The 18601-nt window shown below is 42.4% G+C and overlaps 1 protein-coding gene, 1 long non-coding RNA gene and 1 other non-coding gene across 26 annotated transcripts in view; 1 reads left to right on the top strand and 2 right to left on the bottom strand.

The window, feature by feature from the left end:
- Positions 1-15960, top strand: part of tspoap1 (TSPO associated protein 1) — a 75350-nt gene extending 59390 nt beyond the window's left edge. For 16 of the 24 annotated variants that reach the window (XM_078930350.1, XM_078930358.1, XM_078930360.1 and 13 more), the window contains 11 exons: positions 974-1129; positions 1359-2129; positions 3571-3658; positions 7426-7562; positions 7645-7813; positions 8482-8550; positions 9018-9065; positions 9539-9654; positions 10851-10922; positions 11006-11125; positions 11472-15960. In XM_078930350.1, the coding sequence (XP_078786476.1) occupies positions 974-1129; positions 1359-2129; positions 3571-3658; positions 7426-7562; positions 7645-7813; positions 8482-8550; positions 9018-9065; positions 9539-9654; positions 10851-10922; positions 11006-11125; positions 11472-11777 (2052 nt within the window). In that variant the 3' untranslated portion in view covers positions 11778-15960. Of the gene's footprint in view, positions 1-973; positions 1130-1358; positions 2130-3570; positions 3659-7425; positions 7563-7644; positions 7814-8481; positions 8551-9017; positions 9066-9538; positions 9655-10850; positions 10923-11005; positions 11126-11256; positions 11292-11471 lie in introns of all 24 variants that reach the window. The other 8 variants (XM_078930352.1, XM_078930357.1, XM_078930355.1 and 5 more) reach the window with 6 other exon arrangements.
- A 308-nt stretch (positions 15961-16268) lies between these two features.
- mir142 (microRNA mir-142) lies at positions 16269-16372 on the bottom strand. The gene has a single exon (NR_107175.1). It is a non-coding gene; the product is annotated as a microRNA mir-142 (primary transcript).
- A 507-nt stretch (positions 16373-16879) lies between these two features.
- LOC144983581 (uncharacterized) lies at positions 16880-17181 on the bottom strand. Its single transcript, XR_013647313.1, has 2 exons — positions 17061-17181; positions 16880-16931 (listed from the first exon to the last, which is right to left on the bottom strand). It is a non-coding gene; the product is annotated as an uncharacterized LOC144983581 (long non-coding RNA).
- Between the last annotated feature and the right edge of the window lie 1420 nt (positions 17182-18601).

Below are 18601 nucleotides of genomic sequence, written 5' to 3' on the forward strand. Positions count from 1 at the left end.
TGCTCCTGGTCCGGACCTTCTGTCACATTTTAGAACCTTTTTGACCCACAAGTCAAAAGGTTTGTCCACCCCCGGTCTAAACCATATTTGAGGTTTCATGATAAACTTTTTTAGTTGCATCGTTTTAAAACATTCATCGTCTAATTGTCCTGTTTGAGGGTATAAATGACAGACAACCAGACTTTTTCCTAGTGTCTAGTTACTTTTCTCTGGTAATACTTTTGTTCGTTGGTAATCTGAAAGCTCTTTAGAGCCCCACTTCAAAGGAAATTGTGTTTTTGGTATTTTTACCTTGTTCTTGTCGCAGTTTTCTACATGAAGGACTTATAGAAAGAAAATTATGCCTAAAACTGCATTTCTTAGTATTTCTTTATTCAAATCATTGTTAATCAGGAGCAGACAAAAAAGGCAGCTTAAAAAAGATTGTAGCAGTGACATGAAAGCTACAATCAGCAGGGGCTGGAAGCTAGCAGGAGAGAGCAAAAACAAAAGGGATGATGGGAAGTCCAGGTGGGCTTACTCTGCACCAACAGTCCTGCACGCAAATAAGTCAAATCTCTGATGAGCTTCTGCCGCTTTGCAGAAACTGTGTCCTAGAAAACAACAGACTTTTTTTATTTTGGCTAAAAATCGACTGAGAATGATTTGGGAAAAGACCAAAGACTTTTTGTCTTTTGGAGTGGTCTTTCCCATATGTTAATTATACTCTGTTTTAAATAATATTCCCCTTCAGCTGTGGTGCAGAGGCACTGGACTCTGAGATTAAGGGTTTGAGTAGAGCCACAGTCTGTTGCATCAAGAAGTGCAAAGTTAAGAAAGGATTTTGGAAGCTCTTTTAATAATAATAAGAGAAACACAAAGCAAAAAATATTTCTATATTTTTTAAGTTTCAACAGAAAACCTTTATATTCATGTTGTCAGAACTCTTAAATAAGACTTTTTTTCCTCAAATGTTGATGTCCTTGTTCCACAGAGTTACAGCAGAGGCTTTGAGGAGCCTCCCAGTGATTATAATGCAGACAACAGCCGCTCAGACCTGTCAGACATCCTGGAGGAAGAAGAGGAGGACCTTTACTCTGACCATCTCCTAGAAGGACAACCTAGGGGATACTCAGTGGGAGCAAACAGGGTAAAGAAATTTGCATCTTAAAAATCTCTTTTTCCATGAGTTTATTTTGAGTTTGGTGCTTGCAGTTGAAATCTCGTTTGTCTCTGTGTTTGTTTCATTTGGATTCTTTTTCTTGTTGCTCTTTCTTTCTCTTTGCATGACCGGATTCCCTTCCTTTGTTTGTGATGTTTACCCTATTTTCCACCATCACCTATTCACCCTTGCATGCTTTCATCTATGGCCACGGCAGCATTGCAAGTTTGGAACACCAGACAGTGAAGAGGAGACGAGAGAAAGAATCCTCAAGTTGCCTCCTCAGGTTTGCCAGAACAAGCAGCTCTTTAGCATTGCTGAGGTGACAGAAGAGGAAGACAGCAGTCAGGAGGAGGCTTTGGCTCACCGCAGAAAGGCTAGATCTGGACACAGCCACCTTCATCACAGCGGTCATCATCATGCCCCCCAGCACCATGCTAACCCTCACAACCCCTCTCACCACCATCACTTCAACAGGGACTTGAGATCCCTCGCCCTCAGACAGGAACCCCTGCAGGTCAAGCCCAAGACGCAGCACAGGGTGCACTATACCGACACAGTCAGTTACCCTGAAGATGAAAACTCAAGTATGTATGAGGGCCACACCAGCCGGCGGGTTTCAGCCCACCCTCCTCCCAAACACACCCCCATTGGCAAAGAGAGAAGTCTGCTCAGAGGGCTAGGGGACCGCCTTAGGAGGGAGGCCTTGCTCAGGAGTCAGATGGCCGTCGCTGCAACTGTTCCTCCAGACCCCGGCCCAACTCCCCCAAGATCCTATCCCGTCAGCAAAACCGTACGAAGTGTGAAGTCACCAGTTGGCCGAAGGATGGAGATTGATGTGGAATATGGAACAGACACAGAGGAGCCAGCAGATTACAACCCCGGGGAGGTGGTTCTGGAGCAGATGAGCTCTGAGTGGTGGGTAGAAGGGGCTCCAGTGGAGCACTGCAGACCTTCACATCGTAGAGGACCCAAAGCTGAACCAACGGTAAACTTCACTGCAGAGTAGCTGCATCGGCTGTGTTGTTCCTTCCCCTGTGGCTGTGTGGATTTACCCCTGAGAGTTGTTTGTTGGATAGTGCCCCACTAGCTAACCGTTCCATCGTCACCATGGCCTCTGTGGACAGAGGAAGGCTGTCTGGAAGACTTGACAGCATTTTTGGCTGAAATATTTCTTCTCCATCGACCTTTATACACTCCTGCTGCTTTAAGATTGTCCTCAAAATCAGAAATTGCACATCTTTTGTCCCAACCTGATGAAGTTGTGTCGCATGAACGTGCTTGCTAACAACCTAAATGTCAGAGTCGTGAATTAGCGTAGAGGATTAAGCCTTAGCCACATGCATACTTATGGGGGATGCTGGGAGTTTTTCGGGTTGTAGGGGCCCGTGGAGGGTTGTAGACAGCGCTGGTGTGTCTTGCAGTTCTTGTGGCCCGTGCAGCCACCTCAAGTCATGAAAATGGAACATTTGATTGTTGTGTGTGTGGTGTTTGTGAAGCTACATATACACCGGGCATTTGACTCATGTTCAAGAATGCAGTGCAAATCTGGACGATCTTGCTCCAGGCTTTTTTCTTTCACAGCTTCATTCCGATGTATGAAATACACAAACCGCAATTATTAATGTTTTCCATGTTTGATTTTCAAACAGTTGGCACTTCCGTGAATTAAGAGTGACACTATCCATTCGTCACTTCCAAATCCCCCGAAATGTGCATTTACACACGTTTACATAGACTCTTCATTGGAAGTGGCCACTTGAACGCGCGTTGCCGAGGTCGATGTGAACGTAACTTTAGAATTAGTAGGTCCCACGCACTGTCGTATGATGTCCCTATGTGCAGGTTAGCCATTAGTAAGGTGCGTTCAATCGCTTCTTACTGACCTGGCTAAATGCTACATGCATGTGAAATGTAAGTGCCCATAGGTACATAGATAATCTACACAAACTACGCTCTGATTGTCTAAGTTCTTCAGTTCTAATCGTCAGGCTGCATGCACGGTGCACCCAAAGATCGCAGCCTTATTAATTGAATGGCGTCAAAGGACACCTTGTGCAGTGTGCAGGTTTTAGGGGGTTGAAAATTAAAAAAATCCAAACAAGGTGCCTGGGTCTCACCTATTTCACCCTTACTTGCCTTTATATCTTGTTTGAGTGTTCGCTTAGACCTGTCGTCCTTAAAAAGTTAATAAATATTTTGGTTTTAAAAGCTCAACTACTTCTCTACGACCTTGACATTTTGTGTGCACCTGTGTGTCCTGTAAAAGTTTGCCCATTGTTCCCCCCGAAGACGACCTGTATCCACCCATAAGGCCAGTCATGACTAAGGCATGAATCTAGTTTTAAAAAACAACTAAAGCTTCATATCGCACTCCCTCCTCATCCTCAATGTGATTTGGATATTGTTCCTTCTTCTGGTCTTTACAGGATCCCAGCCTGATCCCTCCAGCTGTGGCAGCTCCACCGTGGACCAGCCAGGCAGAGCTGTCTGGTAAAGCCACCAAAACACCCAAAGGTCAAAACCTTTTTTTCCCCCATCTTTCTTTGTATCACCTCTCCATCTGGGTACTTTCCCTTTTCCAAGCCAAAAGCTGCAGTGGAACTGCATGAGGAGATGCTGACACAGTTTCATTTGGCAAGCCTCCCTCGCTCACATGGAGGCAGCAAGATTAGCACGCTGTGCACTAAGAGGGGAGGGGTTGTCAGGCAGAAGGAGGTGCTCTAGCTTCAGTGGAGAAGTGGGAGAGAGGCTGCTAAGCTGAGAACCGGCTTAACCCAAAGTGGCTTGTCATGACAGGAGGAAGTGACAGACATTAAAATAGTAACCTCGTTTAGCCAGCAAAGCTCCCCACCTTCCCCCATTAGAGTAACTTTATACCCGTGTAACTCTGCAGTCATTCACACTGTTGACTACACGCTGAAATTCACACACACACACACGTGCACAACGACAGAAGTTATTTTGCGTCTCTTTGATAACGTAGAGGATGTGAAAGTGTGTGAGTGGCGTTACTGTGACTTTTGTCACAGATGGGCTGAGTCCAGCTAATCAGATTTTCAGATCCAGAGTTTGGCCTATTAGAGTCGACCACAGACCCTCCAATTCGTCATTATCATAATTTACTGTCTGTGAACCGACATGAAGCTACAAGCCCAAGTTCCAGCCTTGCTTTTACGTGATCTATGGCGAGGAAGACATTTCCCCTCCTCTTTCCTGGGCGTGCTGTGAATGACCGTCCTGGCGCTGAGTTTTAAGCATTGATCAAACACTGTTTGCCGTGCTGCAGATCACCGGAGCCCACGTTTGTCAAACGGCTCACGCAGCTTAGGATCAGTGGTTTAGCTTGATTACCTCTTTTAAGGGCAGGTGCTCAGTGAACACTGCTAATAGCAGTGGCACAGTTAGCAATGTGTGGGGGAGGTGTAAGCAGTATCTGCAGTAGCAAAGCATGACCTTCCTGTTTTTGTATGTTGGAATAAAAATTACTGTTTGCCTAAAATATTAGTACCGGCAATATAAATAGTTGGATCAAGATCTACTAAAAATGTGGAACTTTCTCAAGTGGCTGTCTCCTAACTGGAACCATGTGGCTTAGGGGAACCTTAAATTCCCTCCTGTGAGAACCTGACTGTGAGCTGTCACACAGTCTGAACTTCAGCAGGTTATTCGACTGTTCACTTTCCTTAAATGCTCTTAGCTTCAGTCACGCGACTGACTGATTGGAGCAGCTGAAAGTCTGCAACTTTAGTGTGAACACACTCATGCAAAGATTGGATTAATGCCAGAAGGAAAATACCGTAAACATTATAAAGTCAATCAGTCAACATTGAAGTCTATAGACCAGTTCACAGATATGCCAGTGTGCATGGATTCTGGGAAAAGTCGAAGGGCTAAAACCGCAAAAACGTGCAAAAATCAACAGTGGCAGAAGGCAAGGGCTTGTTTTGGGCTACTGTTGTGTTTAAATGCTACAACGGGTGTTGACTTCTTGTAGAATGGATGGGGAAAGATTGCATTCAGGTGAACCTTTTTGCCAACATTTGCAATTGAATATTAAAAAGTAACAATAATAGGATCCTCATAAGAGGATCGGAGTGGGTCTGTAAATCTGTGAGAGGATGTGGTCATTGTTTTCCATCAATACGGAGACATTTCCTCCAGCCTTCTAATCTGTAAAGAAATAGAAGAATACTGTATACCTTTATTGAATTAAACAAATCAAAGATACTTATGATGGCATATTTTGTCTTCTGCCTGGAATATAGATCTGTAATATATTGAAGTAGTGTATCATGTATGCCTAATATTAAAGAGACAACTGTCATGTAATTAAAATCCTGACTTATCAGTATGAATTCTGAAGTTCATTGAGCTGTCAAATCTTTGCATCCATAACTCAAGTTCTCTTTGTCTCCCTTGGTTGGGATGAGAGATATTTGCATCACACCTGTTGCATAAGCAAGTGTTAATTTGTTAACTGACCCACCAATGGGTAAACCGCGCCTTCACAGGTGTTTCTGTACTTTTGCATTTTAAAATGTGTCATAATCACTAAGTTTTGACTTAGCGGTCGCCATGTTTGCCGTCTGATGAGGTCTCAACCTTTGAACGTGAACTGGTCTATTTATTGTTTTAAACAGGAACATGTGGTATTGGGGATCACAACAACTGCCTAGGTACTTATTCAGTTCGGCTTCGTGTTTTTATTAAATATTGTTGTTTTATTTTTTTTATTTTATGTTCCAATTTCGTTTGGTTAAGAAAAACTGTGTTCACACAGTTAGTGAATGAAACTGGACAAAGGTGGAACTTTCATCAACAAAACATGGAGTTCTTATTTTGAAAACAAACTAAAAACTGTTTTTACCTAAAAGAAAACACATAAAATATTAATAAAATTTGACAGAGAAATTCCTCAAGAGGACTATCACTCCCTGTTTCTCCAAACTCCACTTCCCATCTGCCCCTGCTGACATTCCCAGGAGCCCCACAGGTGTTTCCCATCAGCAATCACTCTCAGCAGTTTTGAGATTTCTTGTTTGTGTCTCTGGCCTACAATTCTGAGCATTCTTCCACCATCTGCCTCTGCCTGATCTTCGACTCTTGACCGTCTCTGACCCACGTCTGCCAGCCGCCTACCTCTCCATGTGTCCTCAATAAAGACCTGCACATGGATCCTCCTGACTTTGGCTCCTAGTTATAGTTTTAAGAGGAGTTCTGGAGAGGGTTCCCAGAGATATCCATTTTTTTATTTTTTTTATTCATTGTCTAAATTGGAAAACACGTTTAAAAGCAACTTAATATTTTTGATGAGCTTGGAAGCTGGAAGTATCCGTGAAAACAAGAACAGTCGCTTATTCATCAATCTTTAGGATGTTACTTCTTGGTTTCACATAACTTTCTTTAAATGAACTGCTTAGTATCAGCTGATACTGAATTCAAGTAGAATTTGCTCTAAATAAAATCATGAAACGCTGGAATCGAGCATTAGGACCTGCAGAATAACCATTGGCTGTATTTTGAGTTCGGGGTAGGGTGAGTGTGACGTCACCCAATGAAAATGGTTTACTTTCAGCTCAAACCAAATGGACTCAATTCATTCGTCATTTTTTTGGGATACAGACACCGCCATGTTGGAACCAGAAATTGTCAGTAAGCAATGAATATTCCGAGGTGGCCCAAGTCATTGTTTCTATAGCAACCACTCTTGCTAATCAGGAAGAGTGGATGCAGGAATATTGTTGGAAGTCCACTACGTGAAAGCGGGCTCGGGAGAGTCTGTCAATCAAAAGTTTAGAACATTTGATGTAAGACTACATACTTTTATTGATTGGACAGTTTATGAAAAAAAGTAGGATTAGCAGGAACGTGTTTCAAAAAGAAAGGTATCAGAGCAAGAATGGTTATTCTGATAAAGAGAGAATGGCTGAGGAACAGCTGTTTATTTCTCTACAGAACTATGGCATTTTGGTTGGATGGTTGAAATGCTGTGCGGGAAGGGGTTGCTCAGTCCAGTTCTCTTATACAGTCATTGGGAATGAAAAAAGCCTTTGGCTGCTGCTTGGTTGTGTAGATAAGGTGAAAAATACCAGCAGATCACCAATCCAATAGTTACATTAACCCAGTGGAGCAAAAAAGGACATTTGAAGTTGGACCGTGAATTGCTGTGTTTCTATGTCCTTTATGAAAAAAAATGCAAGAAATTGAATTAATTCAGTTAATGATTTATAATCTTTTTGGGTTTCATTTGTACAAATGTCTGTTTGTGTTTGTTCAAACAGGTGAATCACCAAAGATAAAAGGAGACGGTGATGTTCGCATCTTTGTGGCACTCTTCCCGTACGATCCTGCCAGCATGTCCCCTAACCCTGATGCTGCTGAGGAGGAGCTGCCCTTCAGTGAGGGACAGATCATTAAAGTATGCCCTGAGTCTGCTGTGCGCCTCCTTTTGTGTTGATGGTTCAGCTCAGCAGCTGAATTCTCGCCCTTCCTTTTCGCAGGTTTATGGAGATAAGGACGCAGACGGCTTCTACCGCGGGGAGTCGGCCGGCCACGTGGGCTTTGTGCCGTGTAACATGGTGTCTGAGATCCAGGTGGAGGACGAGGAGACCCGGCAGCAGCTGCTGCAGCAGGGATTCCTGTCCACGGCCACTTCCATGGAGAAAATCGGTGCGTGATGATTGGTTGAGGTGTAACAGTCTTTTCTGTGTTTCTGTTTTCACTTCAAAGGTGTTGCACTGTTGTCTGTAAAATGTGATGCTTTACCCATAAGTTACTGCTTTTGTGTTTAAGTGGTAAGTGAAATTAGCTTTTTTGTTCACAATAAAATAAGCTTTACTGATTAAACAAAATTAATTGTTTTAGGAACAGTGGGAGGTCTTCTTGATATTTATTTACTTAATAAAAGCAAATATTTGAAAACATTTTTTTTGCTTAATGAAATCAGTCACTGGTGGCTTAAAATATTCCATTATATAGAGTTAAAAGCATTCATTTTGGTTTCATTTTAAGTGTATTTTTGCTCCCTGTGTAACGTTGGTGTGGAATTTTCATTTATTAGCCATTGACTTTTGTCTTCCAGTGAAAAATTGAACCTTAATTCCAAATGTGCATCTGGATGGCAACAATCCCAGCTAACACTCTGCTTCTGTTTCCTGCTTTTACCCAGAGCAGCCCTTTCAGATGCTTTAACCTTTTCACTTCCACTTTTCTTGCTGCTGTCGCTTCTCATTGTCAACTGTGTCTGGTCTACTTCTCTCAAAAAGAAGTTACACCTGTTTTTTTTTTTGGTTTGGTTTCTGTTGTCGTCTTTGTTGGTGTCTATAAACTCCATTAAGGCACTCGCACACATGCTCAGCTTCCACGCCGCCCTGTCCCACCGCCGAAACCGAGACGATCAAAGAAAGGTGTGTCACGCTGCAGAATGCGGCTTCCCTCCTCTCCTTTCTTCTCCTCTCTGGTTTGCTTTTTTTTTTTAACTTTTATTATTAAAAATAATGTTTTTACTAAACTAAACATCTTCCATGCACTGTGGGAAAATATGAACGAAATGAGTAAGTCCTCTGGTGAAAGTAGACTTTTGTCAAATACCCCAAGTCTGTTTTTTAGACTTACGCCTTAACAACAGTTCTTTCTACACTCAAATTTGACAAAAGCTTCCCAAATGTTAAAAGTAGCACACAATGTGAACCCAACAAGAGCCTTTCTGATGAATTCCTGGTTGTTCCATTGCCCTGCTTCTGTGCCACACCTGTCCTTCCTGATCTTCACCCATGACTTGGTGTTGTTCTTCCACTGTCATAACAGGGTTTTGCCCTCGTGTCATTCTGCTGTGTTGCTCATGCTCTTTCCCCCCTTACCTCCTCTCTTTCAGTGGAGTCTGCAGCGCTCCAGGAGGAGAGCGTAGACTCCTGCGGTCCAGGTTTGTAGCAAACCTCTTCAGTTTGTTTCTGCATGAAGACGCCACCGCTTCAGGACAGCATGCCTTCACCTGCGACTTTCTGCCTTCATCTTCTGCTCCGTCTTTTTCTCCAGCAGATTTGTTTTCTTTTCAAAATCAGCATTCTCATCTTCATCCATCCATGTTAGAGTTTGAATGTTTGGAGAAAAGAAAAAAAAGCACTGATGAAGTCTTTATTTCTAACTTTATTTTTATTTTATTTTCTTTATTTCTAACTCCTTTTCATTTCACAGTTCCAGAGGCATCAATAACTAAACAGTGTTTCACAGCCGGTTTGCTTCCGTTTCTATCACGAGGCCTAAAAGCAAACTTTCACCTCTAATCTCTTCCATTCAGGCCTAACAGTGCAGGTTTTAGTATGATGCTGGAGGCCAGCCTCACATGCTGATAAGGGTTATAGCTGTAAGAATTGATCTCGTCTGTTTGACCCGCAGAGCCCTGCCAGGCCGCCCCGCCCACAGTCACAGGGAAACCAGCCTCCGGGGCTCGCAGGATGATCGCCATCTTTGATTATGATCCCCGCGAAAGCTCACCCAACACTGACATTGAGGTCCTGCTCACACATGAGTTTGGGTCATTGACTGTAAATGAGAACTGGACTGAGGGACCCCTCCCTCCTCGTGTTCCAAACAGGAAGTACCCGCTGGTTCCAAGAAGCCAAATAAATAGATTTCCGTAGGGAAATAAACAGCTGTTACTCAGTCATTCTAATTGTCAGAATAACCAGTCTTGATCTGATTCATTTTTTAACATGTTCTTGATAATCCTCTTTTTTTTTTTTCTGTAGTTCAAGTTTTAAATTGACCAATCAGATGCCTTAATAAAAGTATGTGGTCTTGTTTTGAACGTTCGAAGTGTTTGATTGGCAGCTTTTGTGTAGCCCGTTTTTAAGTGGGAAGTGCTATTCTCATACTGATCTCTGCCATATTCATTCAAGCGACCACTTCTAGTGGAAAATCTATGTAAACTTGGGTAAATACACATTTCAGGCTTCTGCTTTTAGAAACTCTTGTGTCCATGCGTTGCTACGCATGTTTTTATGTCCCTTTTTCTGTAGGTGGCGGACCAGTGTGTACGTAGCATTAGTGCTGTGGACTTCCAACAAGCTCACTCCTGTTTGGAGAAGGTGGTTGTCATAGAAACACTGACTCGGAGCAACTCAAATCATAGTTCCTTACAGGGCTGCACGATATGAGGAAAACTCGTGATATGCGATATTTATGATCAATATTGCGATGACGATAGAACTTGCGGTATGTGAACAAATGGCAAAACAACCAAAAACGGAATTTCCATTTCCCTGCAACAGTTTAAAAGTTATACCCCAAATGACTCTAGTCTACATAGGTGGCGAACATCTAACATAAAAGAGCTCCCTCAGATTGGTCAACGACATCAAAGGGTCCATCCGATTGGTCAAATGCATGAATGGATTTATTTGATTCGTAAATACTTCAAGCTGCCATAAGATTGTTTTAGCACATTTAAGATAACCATTTATTGCAATTTTCGCAATCTTTTGCGATATGCTTATTGCGCAGCTTAAAGCCTAGTTCCTTACAATGTCTGACTCCAACAAGGCAGCGCCCATATTCCAAAAAAATGGTGACTAAATGGACTTAATTTGGTTGGAGCTTGAATTCAACTTTTCACACTCAGTCCAGTTCTCATTTGCAGTCAAAGGTTCGGGTTTTTGCTGTTTTGGGGTCTCTGTTGTGCACTCATTCTCTTCTTGTTGGGACGCAGGCTGAACTGACTTTCAGTGCTGGAGACGTCATTCATGTGTTTGGCGATATGGATGAAGACGGCTTCTTCTATGTGAGACATTAAACAACCTTTTATTTGTTTAAAACATGTCAAATAAAACGATGTTTAATCAAATGAATGGTTGCGTCTATCAGGGAGACTTGAATGGACACAGAGGATTAGTGCCCTCCAACTTCCTGCAGGCTTTTCCAGATGAAGCTCCAGCAGAAGCAGCCTGTGCTCCGCCCGCTCCCGACCCCAAGAAAGAGTCACAGGTGGAGTAGCCTTTCTCTTTGTCGCCACGAAGAGTTTGGAGTTTTCATATTTTTATGCATGTTTTTTTCTGAGTTTTAATTATTCTGTCATTTTTTTCTACTTCCTGCATGCCATTTGTATGTTTTTGCAGAAGCAAAAACGATCCGTACACTTTGAGACATGATTGTAAGTGTTTTTAGATGTTAGTGAACTTCCCCCTCCACCTGGTTACACCACCACCCGCGCCCACATAGCTGTAGTTCCACACTAGACCCTCCGTTGCCTCCTGCACCTGTGTTGTGGAGAAAAAGAATTCCCTGCGGTGGCACAATCCAGGAGCATTCTCAAACTGTTTTTCTGCTGTAGGACACCTCAACAGAACCACAAGGTTCTGGTCCCCCATCACTAGAAGAGACTCCGAATCCACAGAGTGAAGCTCCACATCCGAGCAGGAGTGAGGCCACACAACTGAATCCCACCACGAGCACTTCGTCAGACCCAGACCCTCCAGCAGGTCCAGCCAATGTGGCAGTCTGCTGCTCTTCTCCAACTCCGCTTCCATCAGACAGCCCCGCACCAGCGGACTGCTCTGCACAAGCAAAGAAGAAGAAAGGCTTTTTCTCCAAAGGCAAGAAGCTGTTCAGAAAGCTTGGATCCAGTAAGAAAGAATGAATCAGAACTGTGAATTAATGGAGAACACTGGAAGCACTTTTGCTCTCTGCACTCTCAGCATGTCTGACGCATAAGCCGTCTGTAAAAATACACTTGCCTTAGAGCGCTGCTTGACGAGCTGTTTAACGAATTTTATGAGACATTAGCATCATGTGAGCATGCAGAGCTGCATGTCCAATGCACTGAATACCTAAAAAGTCAGTGGGAACAAAGAGGAAAAACCCTCTAGCAAGAGTCTAATGGAGAGCAGAGATCTTCCTTCGGGAGTCACTTCTCCGTTCGGACCCTCAGAGCCTCCAGAGCTGGTTAATAAAAGAACCAGTCTCCCTTCTTTCAGAGGAAACCGTTTTCATTACTGTTCCGGCGAACTGAGCAGCACACCCGAGCGCAGACACCATTAAGCATCTCGGTGAAACATTAATATTAGTTCCGGCTCGGCGGAAAGGTAATACATTTGGGGGAGGAAAATAAACAAACAAAAAAATTGAAAAACCGAAACGGTACAAAAGTCATCCGAACCAAAATTGCGCGTAGCTTAACAGTTCGGTCCAACTACGTCTACCGTTACACCCCGAGCCAGTACTGTTCACTACTTTTCCCTGGCTGCATACTGCTAGGTCCCTGTTAGACACAGTTTCTTGGTCTATTTGGCTGTTTGTGTACTGGCTGTGAAAGCCAGAACATCAAGTCCAACTGAACGTACTGAACCAGGCAGGTTTGTGTTTGTGCATGCGCTCCTATGTATGTGTCTACAGATAGTTGTGTAGCCCAACTGTTTTTGGTTCACAAAAATGACTTTCTGCTCCCCAAGGAGGGTTAATTCAAAGCTAGGACCTGCAGTGGAGATCCTCTAAACTAGAGATGGTTAGGTTTGTCGTTCTGCATTGATGCTTTCACACTAAAGACAGTCGGACCAACTCTGTTTAAATATGTGGGAAATAGTTTCACGCTCTACTTTTAAGAACGAACCAAACCTGGTGGAAACGCCATGCATTTACAACAGCCGCTTCTTTGGTGGAATATTTAACAAATGAGATCCCTCCTAAAAGGCAAAAAACGCAGGAAAACGTGTCATCTGTATGACACGTTTTTTAAAATCCCACTCCGATCATCTTTCGATCTATTTTGAAAGAATTCCCGGTGTTCTTTTAATTATGCCTTTTCTTTAGGACAGTTTCTGCAGAGCGGCAGTAGTCGTGGGCGGGACTGTTGGTACAGAACAAGCCCGCTTCCTTTCCTGTTGAGAGCTCTCTGTTTACATGCTCTCACGCTAACTTACAGTGAAAGGGGGCAGGAGGAGCAGGGAGCTTGTGGCTTGCCCATATCAGAGAAAAGAAACTGGTTTGGACACAGCCCTGTGTGAACGCACCCGTAGCTTTGTTACTGTTGTTCCCAGGTGTGCACCACTGTACAAATATTCCTGTTTAGACATTTCAAATGTGAAAAACTTTCTTTGCAAACTACTACAATACCAAACTTGATTCTGATGCATAGTATATGTATTATTACCCAGCTCTCTAAAGAGACCGTCCCAGTTGATGTGAGTGTTTTTCCTCAAATGTTGATTGACACATGGAGGGAGCGTAAGCTTTATGCTACGGTGTTGGCTATGAAACAATGCATAAGCTAGCAGAAAGCGGTTAAGTAGGTATAGATGTAAACTCGGGGAGGTGTACCTGCTGCATGAGCTTTGTGTAGAACCTTTTGATACAAACATACAGTTGTGTCTGTGGTCAGCAGGCAGCTCTAGCAACAATAGAAATATTATTTGGAAACAGTAAATCAATATAATTTTACAAATTGTGACTTCAGGTGAGGCCATCCAAGTAAAGTTCCTGAATTCATCTGAGGATTTCTGAACTGTGACCATTGACTGTATATGAAAAGTGGACTGAGTGACCCCGCCCCCCTGGTGTCCAAACAAGAAGTTCCTGCTGGATCCAAGAAGCCAAAATTTTATAGACTTCTATAGAGAAACAGACAGCTGTCATTATATTGGTCAGAATAATCATTCTTGCTCTGAAACTTAATTTATTTCATTGACATGTTTTGTGAGTAGTGTGAGTTATTCAAGTTATAAACTAACTAATCAGATAAAAGTAGGTGGTCTCACGTTGATTGTCAGATTTTGTGTTGTCTGCTTTCAAATGGTAGGGATGTGGACTTCCAACAAGCTCACTCCTGGTTAGCTAGAGTGTGGTTGCCATAACAATGGCGACTGAATTGACTTCATTTGCTTTGGGCTTAAAATAAGTCATTTCCTATGGATGGCGCACTCACTCAGTCCAGTTTTCTCATACAGTCAATGGTTGTGACACAAGAATATGAAATGGAAATTTAGAGATGACATGTTCTTTGTCTACACATAGTATTGATTGAAGAAAGATATCTTTAGTGGTTTTTTTGTTTTAACATTTTTCTAATTCTTATAATTAAAATTAAACCAGCAGTATTTTTTTAATTATTGACATTTAACTTGGGAGAGTTTTTTTTATTTGCCAATTTGTGTTCATTCCAAAATAGGCCCACAATAGGATGTGTGCTTTATTTTCGGTGAAATTTGGAGGTAAAGATGTATTTGTGACTAAATTGTTGAAGAACCGTTAAAGAAAAAAAAAATCCCACTCTCCTTTTTGGAAACCACTTAAAGGGTTTTTAATTCATTTTTTTGAATTTTAGACTGAAACCATTTCCTCCGTACCTGAACAGATGTGACACATTTCACTTGTGGGAAAATCCGCCCGATCTAAGGAGGTTTGGTTCTTTGCACTTTTGCGACTCTTCAGTCAGGCTCCTCGTTGACGTTTCTTCTCTTTCGTCTCATGAGGTGGAGCTGGGAGATGAAGTTGCAGTACATAAGCACTGGAGCAGACACAACGGTGTTACAACCATGCATCTGAATTCATGCATTGTTGTGTTTATCATGCACACATTTGCACTAAACAAGTGGAATGTTTTAAACAGTAAAACTTCAGCAATACTTCATGCAGTGGATGAACTGCCAGAGGACAACATCAGAGCAGTACTTCATCACCTTGAGAGCGTTTGCTAGAACACAGCCGGTGTGGTGAAGGTGGATGCAGATGTGTAATGTAGGCCTTTTAGCTTTTTGTAACCGTCGTGTCATTCTTTTTTTGATACGTGGCTGATGGGGAACTTCTCAGGTCTTAACTTCGTTGTTCCCCGTCAGTGCTGAACCACCTGTTGACTCCAGCTGGCCATCAGCAGCAGAATATGCCAAAATGTTTGGTGCTTTGCTTGTTACCATAGCGATAAGAGTCCATTTTCACAGGGTTGTGGGAGATTTTCTGCATACTTTTGTAATTAGGTTGACGATGGAAGCCGATGGTTGTCATGTTTTAATTTATGAGCTAAACCTAAAGGGAGCACGATGATGCCAAGAAAGGTTGGGCTTTTTGAAGACACTTTAGACCGAATTAGCCGGGATAGAGGCAAGTCAAAGGCAGTACTGTATATTGTACTTATGTTTTCTTTCTTTCTTTTTTTTTTTTTACTTTTCAAGAAGGGACAGACGCTCCAAAATTGCCGAAATGTGCAGCAAATATGTGTAATGATCTTGTATTCAACGGCCTTTAACGCACACGTAGTTGTGTAGCTGCTGTGTAGCTGCTCTGTGGAGCCGATAGCAGCGTGTAGGAAGTGTTTTAGCCTAGCTGATCATATTTAGCCTTACATCACAAACTTTATTAGTCTTAACATGTTTACAGGAAGTTTGCTGAATGCATGCATACACATCTTATACCCATATTTGGCCTTATTTGTGTTGCTGTCAGACTTGTCTACAATATTTAGGTCGTGGCTGGTCGATGCAGATGTTAGGACTTGTGTGTGTGTGTGTGTGTGTGTGAACTGTAATGAACGTCGACAGCACTGATCGCAGAGCTGTTTCCTTGTGTTTGCTTTTCTGCATTCATTATAGAAAACCACTGTAATATGAGGCTTTCTATAAATTCCATGAATGTTTTTATTACTGTTTTTGGAATCTGTAAATAATTTTGTTCATACTCTCTTCAGATTTCATGTGGTTTTATTTTGCATGTCTGATCAGTGTTGACGGAGGACTAGCATCGGAATCTGTAACGGACTCTGCCGAGACTTTGTGATGGTTTCTTTGGATACTGACCTTTTTACCAAAATAAAGAATATATATTTTCACAGAAAATGATTGTGTTGTGTATTTCTCTCAGTAAAGAAAACAAGAAACAGGACTTATTTTCTTCACAGGTTTTGTCTTTATTTCATGTACTGCCAATAAATAACACACCATCATCAGTATATTTTCAGGACAGGTGAAGATGAAGTTGTTTTTTTTTAAATAGGAGAAAGAGCAGCGAGCTTCGCTCAGCGCCACACTCCACCCATGTGAACTGATGTCTTCAACACTCTGGGAGATGTGTGGCCTGCTAAGACAAAGCAGCTTCCTCTTTTTGGACTTCCTGTGCCGCCGCCATGCCGGGCCGCCGTTCTCCCTGAAGCCAACAGTACACTCATCCATAAAGTAGGAAACACTACACTTTGGCAAGGAGTTTAGTAGTGCTTTCTACTTTATGGATGACTGCACTGTACATCCACCACTCCTCTTCCGTCCTCTTCGGCACCTGCATCGTTCCTGCAGCTGTATGCATGCACCACCCCCACCAGACCAACCCCCACCCCAAACTTTGGATTTACCAACCCCAAACTTCACATCTCAACTGCTGCAACACGAAACAAGAAAACGTCCACTTCCGGATTTAACTAAACAAGCTTCCTTGTGTTTGAAGGAACTTCTGAAAGAATTAATAAAGTCGACTTACTTTTTTTTTTTAAACTAGAAAAAAAAAAGGAGACTTGAAGACTTCAGAGCGGCATGATGACTTTCTGAAGCAAAGCATCAGAGGAAGCGCTATCTCTGGGACGCCATTTTGTCAGGCATGAGTAAGCTTTTCTGTCTGACTTATTTTGACAGTTTTAAGTCATTTTAAAAGTTGAAAAATTCTGTTAAGAGTTTAAAAAAAGGATAAAACATTTAGAACCTGAAAAAATATTCAACATTTCATTGATAGTCATTTCCCAGAACAAAAACCCTTTTAAAAACTTGACACGTTCAAGCATTTTTTTACTAAATCTGGTTAAACTTTGCCATTCAGAACACTTTACATAACATAAAATGAACAGAGAGAAAAATGTAAAAAAAAAAAGGGGAAAAAACGGACACATTTACATTTTCATTTCTTTACAAAAAAGTTTTGCAATAATCAGGCGAGATCCTTCATACGTTACCTAGAATGGTTCCGTGTTCCTCTGCACTTTGGCTGAAGGTCGTCCGCTGGCCTCACAGGTGTCTTCGCTCCGTCCAAGAAGTGGATGAAAAAGAAGAAGCCGTCTCCTTTTGAACCCTCCACAACCACGTGACGCAACCACAGGAAGAGGTTCAACAGTTACAGCAGCTCTCTCGCTGCTCTTCCGTCCGTTTCTGCCTCCTGCAGACGTCTTTTTTTCATGAAGTCTAAAACTCGCTCAGATGACACCAAAATTTGCCCACTATATCCCACCGTCACCAAAATGACTGGCGTCTCTGCTGTGAGCGCATGATGGGGAAAACCTTGTGGAGCTCTCATAGTCTGACATGAGAGAGCACGCATTGAAGGTTCAGAATGGATAGAAAACAAGGCTGTTAGGTTTTTGGTGGAGGCGCTTCCTGTGAGAAGATGGTGTTGCAGATAAACCCTCGCTATCTCTTCGTCAAGTTTTACACCAAAGGCCTCATTAGAGAACACGCTCAGCCTTTATTGCTCTGACCAGTTTTTTTGTTTTTGTTTTTTATTGCTCTTCCTTTCACAAATATCTGTGACCTTTGGGAAACCAAAGGGCAGCTTCAACATCAAACTTTGAGTGAGGAGGAGGCGGCCTCACACACGGCCTTCAAAAAAAGACTTGCTTCACTACTCATTGACAAATTTGTCGCCATGACTACCATTGTCACTCTGTGGGTTTTCAAAAGTGAAAAGGGTTTCAATTCCCCCATAGATGTAAATGTCCAACTGTAACTGTGTTTTCTGATCATGTGGACCCCCCCAGGGAAATAATTCAAATGAGAACCGTTGAGCTGGATCCAATGTGTTAGACCAGAGGAAGTAGGTCAACATGCAGAGAAAGGTTACGAGAAGAATAAGGTCTCAAACCTTTAAACTACACACACACCGGGCTTGTGACACGTGTTCAAGAACGCGCTAAAGGTTCTGGAACTCAGATTTATTCTGTGGTGTTTACATTGGACAAATAGGAAGGGGCTTCTTTTTCGACGGTTTACTAGCCCATGTCTCTCACCTACAGAGGGAAGAATCTCGTAAACTTTGCTTCAGGCTTTTTCTCTAACAGCTCTATTCCGATATATGAAAAAACTTGGTGTCATTTACAATTCTAGCCAGGCACGAACTGCAATTAGTAATGTCGCCTCCATAATTAATTTTCATACGGTAGGATCTTCAGTGAATTAAAAGGGTAGCGGTAATCCAAATCTGATCCAAGTCCCTGCTTGGTCAAACAAAGATTGACCTGGTGTAACTATCAATGCATGTTCAGTGGCTGTGTGATTTGTGTGTAGAGGCCGAAAATGGTTGATGAAACTTGCTTAGCAATGCGTTAAGCAAGAGTTTTGAATGCAGAAGTCCAAAACATGCGTGTTTACAGAGACTTTTTATTGTAAGTGGACGCTTGAACGTGTGTTGCCGATGGTTGTGTGAATGCGCGCTTCAGGACACATACATTATTGATTTAAATGTGCACCTGGACCTCACCTAGACATACTTCCCACCATGGAA

Source organism: Oryzias latipes, chromosome 14 (assembly GCF_053564925.1).
Source record: "Oryzias latipes strain Hd-rR chromosome 14, Olatipes_Hd-rR_3.1".
Taxonomy (NCBI): Eukaryota; Metazoa; Chordata; class Actinopteri; order Beloniformes; family Adrianichthyidae; genus Oryzias; species Oryzias latipes.